General features: G+C 42.3%; 1 protein-coding gene across 1 annotated transcript; it reads right to left on the minus strand.

The window, feature by feature from the left end:
- Positions 1 to 783: 783 nt before the first annotated feature.
- sec13 (SEC13 homolog, nuclear pore and COPII coat complex component) lies at positions 784 to 11,701 on the minus strand. The gene is made up of 9 exons (XM_021610740.3): positions 11,459 to 11,701; positions 11,042 to 11,086; positions 10,663 to 10,778; positions 10,286 to 10,437; positions 9,834 to 9,967; positions 9,473 to 9,606; positions 6,698 to 6,818; positions 1,853 to 1,999; positions 784 to 1,340 (listed from the first exon to the last, which is right to left on the minus strand). Exons 1-9 carry the CDS (start codon positions 11,459 to 11,461, stop codon positions 1,230 to 1,232), a joined length of 963 nt encoding a protein of 320 aa, XP_021466415.3. The 5' UTR covers positions 11,462 to 11,701; the 3' UTR covers positions 784 to 1,229.
- Between the last annotated feature and the right edge of the window lie 976 nt (positions 11,702 to 12,677).

A 12,677-nucleotide genomic window follows, 5' to 3' on the forward strand; every position in this document is an offset into this window, starting at 1 on the left:
TGCCCCTCCTGACTGATCCCGAGGACTGGAGTTGCCCCTCCCTGACCGATCCCGAGGACTGGAGTTGCCCCTCCCTGACCGATCCCGAGGACTGGAGTTGCCCCTCCCTGACCAATCCCGAGGACTGGAGTTGCCCCTCCCTGACCGATCCCGAGGACTGGAGTTGCCCCTCTCTGACCGATCCCGAGGACTGGAGTTGCCCCTCCCTGACTGATCCCGAGGGACTGGAGTTGCCCCTCCCTGACCGATCCCGAGGACTGGAGTTGCCCCTCCCTGACCGATCCCGAGGACTGGAGTTGCCCCTCCCTGACCGATCCCGAGGACTGGAGTTGCCCCTCCCTGACCGATCCCGAGGACTGGAGTTGCCCCTCCCTGACTGATCCCGAGGACTGGAGTTGCCCCTCCCTGACTGATCCCGAGGACTGGAGTTGCCCCTCCCTGACCGATCCCGAGGACTGGAGTTGCCCCTCCCTGACTGATCCCGAGGACTGGAGTTGCCACTCCCTGACCGATCCCGAGGACTGGAGTTGCCCCTCCCTGACCGATCCCGAGGACTGGAGTTGCCCCTCCCTGACCGATCCCGAGGACTGGAGTTGCCCCTCCCTGACTGATCCCGAGGACTGGAGTTGCCCCTCCCTGACTGATCCCGAGGACTGGAGTTGCCCCTCCCTGACCGATCCCGAGGACTGGAGTTGCCCCTCCCTGACTGATCCCGAGGACTGGAGTTGCCCCTCCCTGACAGATCGATCATAGAAGAAATATCTGAGCTTTTGGGGAAACAACTTTTCCTTGAAGTTCTTTTTAATTATTTGAAATATGAAAACATAACATTCTTGTTTCTAACAATCAATTGGAAGAAAATATTTCACAAAAACAGTTTCAAATTTGACAGAACATTGTTTTGTAATCTATGGATGTTTTGAGCAGGTTTTAATTAAGGTTTTAATTAAGGTTTTAATTAAGGTAGTTTCCCTCAATGGTAACCATTTAAATCTGGATCATCGTAAACTGAACGATGAAACCTCAATCGGTCTTTAGAGAAATTTCATCATGAAATATGGTCTTAAAGTCTGTTAGAGAAAGAGAGAGAGGGGCCACTATAGAGTTTAACAGGTGGTAGTTAGCCCAGATCTGGGACTAGGATAGATGGTAGAAGTGTCTCTGGAGTAGTAGCCCATTCATTCTCTGTGGGGGTAGGAGGAGGAGTGGAATGTCCTTCTGTGCCTGGATCACTGCTCGTTCGTCGCTCCGTCTGCGATGGACGATACGGCTCCCTGGCCTTTGTTGACGTCGCTGATACAGGCCCACTGGCCGTCTGCCGACTCCTTCCACAACGTCACCTGGAGACAGCCGACAACAATATAAATCAGAAAACAACACTGGCAGTCTTTCCAACTCCATCCACAACGTCACCTGGACAAGAAGGACAGGGAACCAAGGGGATCATTTGTGACGGAACTGATGTATAAACTCGCTGTACTTTCAGACGCTTTGCATAAAGTATCTGCTAAGTGGTATAAATGATACGTTGCTGAGGATCAAGTTTATTCAGCTGCCTAGTAAAAGAGTCACCACTGACCGTGTGTGTGCGCGTGTGTGTGTGTCCGTGTATGAATGTGTGTACTGACCTTGTGTGTGCGCGTGTGTGTGTGTGTGCACGTGTATGTATGTATGTGTGTGTGTGTGTGCGTGTATATGTGTGTGTGCGTGTATGTGTGTACTGACCGTGTGTGTGCGTGTAATGTGTGTGCGTATGCGTGTGTGCGTGTAATGTGTATGCATGTGTATGTGTGTACTGACTGTGTGTGTGCGTGTAATATGTATGTATGTGTATGTGTGTGCGTGTACTGACCTTGTTATCCCCCCCGGACACGGCCAGGATGTTTCCAGTGACGGACCAGCTGACATGCCACACCACGTCGTTGAACTTGTGGAGGAGTTTAGCCGTCCACGTGTTGCCCGAAGGGTCGTCACACGTCCAGATGAAGACCCTGCCGTCCTGCACGCAGACAGCAAAAGAGATTTTGTGTTCGGTGTTTTTGTTCTGAGGTAAAGGTCATAAATACTCACTGGCAGACCAGAAAATGACAAACTGTGCCAACACACTTTAAAAAGATGATAACAGTCCAATTTCAATTCACGAGTGCCTTTTACTTTCAATGAGAATGAAAACATCCCAATTGTTAAATAAACTGACACTTTTAGAATTATTTGAATTCCAACAATCAAAATGGAATTGACCATGAGCAGTTTGTTGGTTATATGAAATGAGCCAAAATCACAAACAATGTAGGATCCTGTGGACCCCAGGAACAATAGCTGGTTCATTCCACCAATAGGTGCCTTTTGGACAGGCAAACCTTTAAGAAATTAACGTTCAACTCTCTCTTCTTTCAACATTCAATTGCCTGGAGGATATGTTTAGCCTACGGAAAAACACATTTTCCCATCTCAGGCATTAAAATCCTATGAACTAAGAGCATTTTATCTGCATTTTCAGGTCTCTCCAGAGATGTTAGATCAGGTTCAAGTCCGGGCTCTGGCTGGGCCACTCAAGGACATTGCGAGACTTGTCCCCGAAACCACTCCTGCGTTGTCTTAGTTCGACAACGACCCTAAGCACACAGCTGTCTATCGCCCCCGTTACAGACAATTATGTACAATGCATTCGGAAAGTATTCAGACCCCTTGACTTTCCACATTGTTACATTACAGCCTTATTCTAAAACATTTTTCCCCCTCAATCTACACACAATAATACCCCCATCATGACAAAGCAAAAACAGGTTTAAATTTTTTATAAAATAAACGAATATCACATATACATAAGTATTCAGACCCGTTACTCAGTACTTTGTTGAAGCCCCTTTGGCAGCAATATCATTAGATTAGAGCCTCAAGTGTTCTTGGTTATGATGCTACAAGCTTGGCACACCTGTATTTGGGGAGTTTCTCACAATCTTCTCAAGCTCTGTCAGGTTGGATGGGGAGCATCGCTGCGCAGCTATTTTCAGGTCTCTCCAGAGATGTTCGATCAGGTTCAAGTCCGGGCTCTGGCTGGGCCACTCAAGGACATTGCGAGACTTGTCCCCGAAACCACTCCTGCGTTGTCTTAGCTGTGTGCTTAGGGTCGTTGTCGAATTGGAAGGTGAACCTTCGCCCCAGTCTGAGGTCCTGAGAGCTCTGGAGCAGGTTTTCATCAAGGATCTCTATGTACTTTGCTCCATTCATCTTTCCCTCAACCCGACTAGTCTCCCAGTCCCTGCAGCTGAAAAACATCCACATAGCTGCCACCACCATTCTTCACCGTAGGGATGGTGCCGGGTTTCTGCCAAACGTGATGCTTTGCATTCAGGCCAAAGAGTTCAATCTTGGGTTTCATCAGACCAGAGAATCTTGTTTCACATGGTTGAGAAACAATGGTTGTCCTTCTGGAAGGTCCTCCCATCTCCATAGAGGAACTCTCGAGCTCTGTCAGTGACCATCGGGTTCTTGGTCACCTCCACGACCAAGGCCCTTCTGCCCCGATTGCTCAGCATTTTGGCTGGGCGGCCAGCTCTAGGAAAATTCGTTGGTTCCAAACTTCTTCCATTTAAGAATGATGGTGGCCACTGTGTTCTTGGGGACCTTCAATGCTGCAGAAATGTTTTGGTACCCTTCCCAAAATCTGTGCCGACACACAATCCTGTCTCGGAGCTCTACGGACAATTCCTTCGACCTCATCTTAGTTTTTTCTCTGACATGCACAGTCTACTGTGGGATCTTATAAAGACAGGTGTGTGCCTTTCCAAATCAAGTCCAATCAATAGAATGTACCACAGGTGGACTCCAATCAAGTTGTAGAAACATCAAGGATCATCAATGGAAACAGGATGCACCTGAGCTCAATTTCAAGTCTCATAGCAATGGGTCTGAATAATTATGTAAATAAAGGTATTTCTGCTTTTATCTTGAATACATTTGCAAAAAAAATCTAAAAACCTGTTTTCGCTTTGTCATTATGGGGATGTGGATTGATGAGAATCAATTTTAGAATAAGGCTGTAACTTAACAAAACGGGGGAAAAGTCAAGGGGTCTGAATACTTTCTGAATGCAGTGCAACTGTCTACCAACTTAAATAAAAGCATGTTTGAGATTAATCTAATATTTTCTCATTGATAAAGTATCCTTGTACAAATAAACGTCATATCAAACCTAAAACCTCAACCCTGTTAGAGGCCCAACTAACTTCATCTGTGAAGATCAGCCATTACTCCTCATGTGGTCCCATGCTCTTCACCACACGGTGTTCATGAAATTAGGAATTACACATATGTTCCACACAAAATGAAAGTTAAATTTGATTTAAGGTTTCCTAACATTAACTGAGCGAACAGGGTTGACATGTTGAGCTTTACCACAGTCAAAGATGATGAAACAATTATAAAATTAGAGCACCATGCTGTTCAGAGGACCCAAACAACGCTGTGAATCATTTCATCTGGTGGAATGGCCCATTATTTGAAAGGGGTTAATTGTTTAACCACACTTGGGTAGGGGACAGTATTTTGACATCATGATGAAAAGCGTGCACATAGTAAACTGCCTGATACTCAGGCCCAGAAGCTAGGATGTGCATAACAATTGTAGATTTGGATAGAAAACACTTTAAAGTTTATAAAACTGTTAACATTATGTCTATGTGTATAACAGAACTGCTATGGCAGGCAAAACCCAGAGGACAATCCCCCCCCCCCCCACCCCCAAAAAAATCATTGGCTATCACTTTTATTATAAGGCCAAGTCATCCCAGATAGCAGTTCCTAGGGCTTCCATCTATAAAAAAATAGTTTTAGGCTGGTTTTTGGAAAAATGAGTCAGAAATTGTAGTTTTTCTAAGTGGCTCCCATTTTGTCTGTAGTGTTTCCAAGCACGTGGTAGAGAGCGCGTTCTTTGGTATTTTTCTCAGGTAAAGACAATAATGATTTTCCGCCTTAAATTTTATTGTTTAGGGTACCTATGGTTTTTTTGTTGAATTTTTACCCCTTTTTCTCCCCAATTTCGTGGTATCCAATTGTTTAGTAGCTACTATTTTGTCTCATCGCTACAACTCCCGTACGGGCTCGGGAGAGACGAAGGTTGAAAGTCATGCGTCCTCCGATACACAACCCAACCAAGCCGCACTGCTTCTTAACACAGCGCGCATCCAACCCGGAAGCCAGCCGCACCAATGTGTCGGAGGAAACACCGTGCACCCGTGCAACCTTGGTTAGCGTGCACTACGCTGGTGAGCGATGAGACAAGGATATCCCTACCGGCCAAGCCCTCCATAACCCGGACGACGGACCTCCCGGTCGCGGCCGGGAGACAGAGCCTGGGCGCGAAGCCAGGGTCTCTGGTGGCACAGCTGGCGCTGCAGTACAGCACCCTTAACCACTGCACCACCCGGGAGGCCCAGGGTACCTAAAGGTTTGATTATAAATGTTGTTTGACTTGTTTGGAAAAGTTTATTAGTAACGTTTGGGATTAATTTTGTATGTATTTTGATGGAGGGAAACTGAGTGGATTACTGACTGAAGCACGCCAGCTAAACTGAGTTTTTATGGATATAAAAAAGGACATTATCGAACAAAAGGACCATTTGTGATGTAACTGGGACCTTTTGGAGTGCCAACAGAAGATGATCAAAGGTAAGGCATTTTTTATAGAGGTATTTCTGACTTTCGTGTCACACCTGCCTGGTTGAAATATGTTTTTCATGTGTTTGTATGCGGCGCCCTGTTCTCAGATAAATCGCATGGTGTGCTTTCGCCGTAAAGCCTTTTTGAAATCTAACACAGCGGCTGGACTAACAAGAAGTTAAGCTTTATTTTGATGTATTACACTTGTGACTTTATGAAAGTTTATTATTTATAATACTGTAGTTTGAATTTCGCGCTTTGCAATTTCACCGGTTGTTGAATTTCACCGGCTGTTGCAATTTTTGACCGGACGCTACAGTCCTACCACACCATAAGAAGATAAGTTTGACATTAAAACGAGGGACAAACAAAGGCATTTGCTAATCACATTCATATAAATAGTGATCTTCAGAAACGATTCAAAGCAGAAAAATAACTAGGCCTTTACAACGATGGTGAAACTTGGGAGACATTTTTAGATAAAAGTGTGTTCAAATCTTCCTGGAAGTGACACAGGGTTGAAGGAGGGAAATGTCAAAATGCTGAATTTTAGCATTTTAAAAAGCCTTCATTCATACATGAATAAAATGAATTTATTGAATTCTGTGTGGTCTATATTAAAGTGCACTTCATTTTTTTTTTTTTCAATATGGTTGCATAATTTATACTTAACATTTTTGTGGAACGACCACACTTCTGCTTGTTCAACAACTAATTGGGATCCAAATAAAAGATCTTAATTTGAGACAGTTTGCTAAAGTAGAAAAAAAAAATCCTGCAGCAACAGGAAATGTGAATTACTATGTTGATTAAAATTCACAAGACCTATTTGTAGGGGAAGATACATTTTTAAGAAAGGGAAAATGAAGTCTGAAATGTAAAAGTGGAAATTACAAACATCCAAAAAAAACATTTTAAACCTCAAATACACTACACATTTATTCCATGAAAGTTAACCTGCAACAGGGTAAGCAAATAAAATATCCTACATCTGTAAAAGCCATTCAATGTTTTTTTTCCTCTAACGGTAGGTTACCTGAGAGCAGCTGGCGATGGTGCTGGTGGGTAGTCCTATGGAGGGAGCCCAGCCTACATCTCTGACCCAATCACTGTGAGCCTCCAGCTTCTGGTCCTCCTTCCATTGGCCATCCTCCTCTCTAAGAAAGAAGACGTACAAACCTGTCTGGAAGCCATTTTATTCAAACTCCTCACTTGCCATAGGAACCTATTTGGTAACACCTTACATAAAAGTTGTTCACACAGTTATAACTATATCAAGTTGTTATTACAAAGAGAAAAGATGTTACTGCAAGTAAGTAAATGGTAAATATTTGGAGTGATTTCATGGAACTATACGTCACTGTACCCCTTGACTTGTGTTGATTTTTTCTCTCACCCATCTACACACATAATAACAAAGTGAAAACATGTTCTTAGAAATGTTTGCACATTTATTTAAAATGAAATATAGAAATATCTAATTTACATAGAGTACCAGTCAAAAGCTTGACCTACTCATTCAAGGATTTCTCATTATAGAATAGTGAAGACATCAAAACTATGAAATAACACATGGAATCATGTAGTACCCAAAAAGTGTTAAATCAAAATATATTTTATATTTGAGATTCTTCAAAGTAGCCACCCTTTGCCTTGATGATAGCTTTGCACACTTGGCATTCTCTCAACCAGCTTCATGAGATAGTCACTTGGAATGCATTTCTATTAACAGGTGTGGAATTTTTTTCAAATCAAATTGTCACATGCACTGAATATGCTTACTTTCTTTCCTTCTTACTGCGTTTGAGTCAATCTGTTGTGTTATGACAAGGTAGGGAGGTATAGAAGGTAGGGCTCCCAAGTGGCACAGCGGTCTAAGGCACTGCATCTCAGTGCAAGAGGTGTCACTACAGTCCCTGGTCCGAATCCATGCAGTAACACATCCGACCGTGATTGGGAGTCCCATAGGGTGGAGCACAATTGGCCCAGCGTCGTCCAGGTTTGGCCGGGGTAGGCCGTCATTGTAAATAAGAATTTGTTCTTAACTGACTTTCCTAGTTAAATAAAAAAATTAAAAATACAGAAGATAGCATAGTATTTGATAAATACCATGTCATTATTCTGGCATGAACAGCTCAAATAAGCAAAGAGAAATGACAGTCCATCATTACTCTAAGACATGCAGGTCAGTCAATACAGAAAATTAAGAACGTTGAAAGTTTCTTCAAGCCAGTCGCAAAAACCACCAAGCACTATGACGAAACTGGCTCTCGTGAGGACCGCCAGAGGAAAGGAAGAACCAGAGTTACCTCTGCTGCAGAGGATAAGTTCATTAGAGTTACCAGCCTCAGAGATTGCAGCCAAAATAAATGCTTCACAGAGTTCAAGTAACAGACACATCTCAACATCAAATGTTCAGAGGAGAATCAGTGTGAATCAGGCCTTCATGGTCGAATTGCTGCAAATAAACCACTACTAAAGGACACCGACAATAAGAGGAGACTTGCTTGAACCAAGAAACACGAGTAAGGGACATTAGACCGTTGGACATCTGCCCTTTGGTCTGATGAGTCCAAATTTGAGATTTTTGGTTCCAACCGCTGTCTTTGTGAGACGCAGAGAAGGTGAACAGATGATCTCTGCATGTGTGGTTCGAACCATTAAGCATGTAGGAGGTGGTGTGATGGTGCTTTGCTGGTGACACTGATTTATTTAGAATTCAAGGCACACTTAACCAGCATGGCTACCACAGCATTCTGTAATGATACACCATCCCATCTGGTTTGTGCTTAGTGGGACGATCATTTGTTTTTCAACAGGACAATGACCCAACACACCTCCAGGCTGTGTATGGGCTATTTTACCAAGGAGAGTGATGGAGTGCTGCATCAGATGACCTGGCCTCCACAATCACCCGATTGAGATGGTTTGGGATGAGTTGGACTACAGAGTGAAGGACAAGCAGCCAACAAGTGCTCAGCATACGTGGGAACTCCTTCAAGACTGCTGGAAAAGCATTCCAGGTGAAGCTGGTTAAGAGAATGCCAAGAGAGTGCAAAGCTGGCATCAAGGCAAATGATGGCTACTTTGAAGAATCTAAAATACATTCCGATTTATAACTTTTTTTGATTACTACATGATTCCATGTGTGTTATTTCATAGTTGTGAGGTCTTCACTATTATTCTACATGTTAGAAAGGAGTAAAAAAAAAGAAATATAGAAAAACCCTTGAATGAGTAGGTGTCCAAACTTTTGTCTGTAACCAAGTATTCATACCCATTTGCTATGACATTTCAAGTTGAGCTCAGGTGCATCCTGTTTCCTTTGATCATCCTTGAGCTGTCATTACAACTTGATTGGAGTCCACCTGTGGCCAATTCAGTTGTTTGGACACGATTTAAAAAGTAAACACACCTGTCTATATAAAGTCCCACAGTTGACAGGGCATGTCAGAGCAGAACCTATACCCTGAAGTCCAAGGAACTGTCAATAGATCTCAGAGACAGAATTGTGATGAGGCATATATCTGGGGAAGGGTAAAAACATATCTGGGGAAGGGTATGAAACAATCTGTGTGTGTAGAAAGTGTCCAAGAGCAGTGGTCTCCATCATTGGGAAAAATACAGAACTACCCAGACTGTGCCTAGAGCTGGCTGTCCAACCAAACTGAGCAATCGGTCAATAAGGACATGACCAAGAACCCAATGACCTGCCAGAAGAGAGAAGTCTCTACAGCAATTCACCATTCTGAGCTTAATGGCAGAGTGGCCATGCAGAAGATAAGACACCCTCCAAACGTTTGCTACTTACTTCCAGAGTTTGACCAGGTTGTCGCAGCCTCCTGAGACAAACCTCTTGATGAAGTTGGGTTTCTGACCCGAGGGCTGGTCTATCAGACTACCTGGCACCACAGATGGAGCCCAGCTCACTGCGTTACAGCCAATCTAACAGGACAGAGGAGAAGGTTACAAAACACAGTCACATGTACAGACCAAGGACATGAATTCATATATACTCAATTAGGACTATGACAACTTACCACAGAAGGACTGTCACAACAGACAGTCGATTTAATGTTAGTCTTTAGGTTTACTCATATTAACCCAGCCCTTAGAGAAAATACTTAATGTTGGTTTACAAATGAAAGTGAAAACAGTAGTTCATTACTCACTGTGTGTGCATTGCTGATCTTCTTAATGTCCCACTGTTGATCCCCAGAGCAGGTGACCAATGAGATGGCTCCATCCGAGCTGCCACAGGCCAGGATCAGACCAAAGTCATAGGGACCCCAGCACACTGAATTCACTGAAGCCACAAGGAAGCCAGGAAGTACTCATTAATATACACTAAAAACACAGAGCTTTTGGCAACGCCTAATTGCAGTGTTATTCATCCCCGGTTCTGAATAGGGCTTTGATCGGAAGTGAAACTAAACACGTTGCATACCCAGTGGGTCCCAAGCACCAGGTTTAAAGAACTCCATTTGAACATTTTCAATAAGATCATTGAAAATATTCAAACCATATATACCCAACTCTATGAACTCACTGTACAGTATGTCGCTCTGGATAAGAACATCTGCGAAATGACGTAAAATATGAATTGAATTTGTGAGTGATTTACCTGAAGAGTCATGTCCAGTGTACTCGTACATCTTATCCCAGGTTCCGTTCTCTTCCTTCCATATGATCACCTTCCTGTCATAGGAACAGGAGGCCAGGATGTTGCCGTACATGGGGTGAGCCCAGGCCACCTGCCACACAGGACCCTCATGGCTGCAGAGAGAGGAGATCGAGGCAGACAGTAAAAAGAGTGTCTGGATACAGCACTTCACAGGTAATGGAGAGGGGAGATGAAACAGGGACATGGCAGTTCAATCTGTGTGGGCTGGAAAATAAGTGTTGCATGTCGATCATTGCAATATCTGTGGTGCTGCTCATGGCAACTTCCTTTCGATGAGTCAACCTTTAAAGCTCTAATCAAGCAGAGACACATCTTACCCTCTCAGATCTGCCACTAGGATTTGTCCTCCGTTTTTAACATCGAAGATCTTGACAGACCTGTCAGAAGAGCAGGTGGCCAGTCTGGTGCCATAATAATCCATCTGGGCATCATGCTTAAAACACAAGAGCATGTCATAAGAGGTCAAAGGTTGCAATTATTACGTTAGATTAGTCAAAATAGAGTGAGTTAGATAGCTACTAAAATTCGATTAAATCGGGGATAAATAAAGTACATTCAGTTGATATATAGTAATTTGCTACAGCTGGTTGAATTTACGGGACATTGAATTAACAATCCATTCAAACTCAAATCAGCTAGATAAATGACAGTAGCTAGCTAACGTTAGCTAGTAGCTGTCACAAGAAAACTACTTACGATCATGTCCTCGTGGGAGGTGTCCACCGTGTTGATGACGGAAACCTATAATTCATGAAACACAAGAAGTTAGAGATTTGATAGAACGCCAGTCTAAAAAGCTAACGTTGCGTTAGTTAGCTAAATCTAACTTTGCTAGTTACAAACTAGCTAACGTTAGCTAGCTACTTAACTGGCTAGATAGAAGCTTGAACTAATCGCAGAGATGCCGTTAATGCATAAAACAGCATTACACGATCTTGTAACATACATTACTCTTTAATAGTCTATTTAGTAGTAAACAATAAGTAACTACAACCTAATAAAAATACACGTATTCAGCTTAGCAACTTGACACGTTAGCTATCTAACGTTAACAGTTACCTTGCTAACCGGCTAACAACTGCAGTCAGAAATACCAGAAATGATGTTACTTACCATGATTGAAGATTATCGTAATGACTTTGTACCTAAACAGAGAAATTGCACTGCCAGACGTGTAACCCTGTTATCAATATATTTCGGTTTTACGATGTATCAAGAACGACGTGGCAACAACTTCACAACCACTGAAAAAAACAACTTCCGTGTGCGTGCACCAAGGTTCCGGTTGAAACAAGCATTTCGCTTACAAATTGTACCGTGAAAGATAAGTTCCTATGTGATGAGCATTAGTTCCACCTGGTGGCAGTAGAAGCGACAAATTAATTTTACTCATAACACAATGGTGCCTATTTATAAAGCACCGTGCAAGTGTCATGTTTCCAAGTTTGTTCTTGGCCTAAGTTATATTCCAACTAGGGGCTCCCGGGTGGCACAGTGACACTGCATTTCAGTGCAAGAGTCGTCATTGCAGTACCTGGTTCAAATCCAGGCTGCATCACATCTGGCTGTGATTGGGAGTCCCATAGGACGGCACACAGTTGGTCCAGGTTTGACCGGGATAGGCTGTCATTGTAAATAAGGATTTCTTCTGAACTGAATTGCCTAGTTTAAAAGATATTGCCATGTTCTCTGACTGAAACTTCTGCTCCACTATTTCAGAGTTTTTATCCATAACTTTTATCATATTTAAATTGACTGTAACTGGTAGTCAAGGTGTCGAATATCTCATAAAACATCTCCAATCAATTGGAGAAAATGACATCACTGACAAAGATTTTCGGTAAGAAAGCAGACTGCTTTGCAATGCAAGTTTGAGTGTGGAATGACACAGTAATAATGTATCAACAATGACTGTCATTTATTCCTTTGTCGGTCACTAAGTATGTTTGCCTACTTTTATGATAATTTATCAGTGGCTTTAAAAGTAGTCCAGAACCTTTCTCACCTATTATGGTAATAAAATAATAGAATGTAATAGAATAATAAAATAATAGAATGTAATAGAATAATAGAATAATAGAATGTAATAGAATAATAGAATGTAATAGAATAATAGAATAATAGAATGTAATAGAATAATAGAATAATAGAATGTAATAGAATAATAGAATGTAATAGAATAATAGAATGTAATAGAATAATAAAATAATAGAATGTAATAGAATAATAGAATAATAGAATGTAATAGAATAATAGAATGTAATAGAATAATAGAATGTAATAGAATAATAGAATGTAATAGAATAATAGAATAATAGAATGCAATAGAATA

Source organism: Oncorhynchus mykiss, chromosome 7, assembly GCF_057628025.1.
Source record: "Oncorhynchus mykiss isolate SJ-2025 chromosome 7, ASM5762802v1, whole genome shotgun sequence".
In the NCBI taxonomy this organism is placed as follows: Eukaryota; Metazoa; Chordata; class Actinopteri; order Salmoniformes; family Salmonidae; genus Oncorhynchus; species Oncorhynchus mykiss.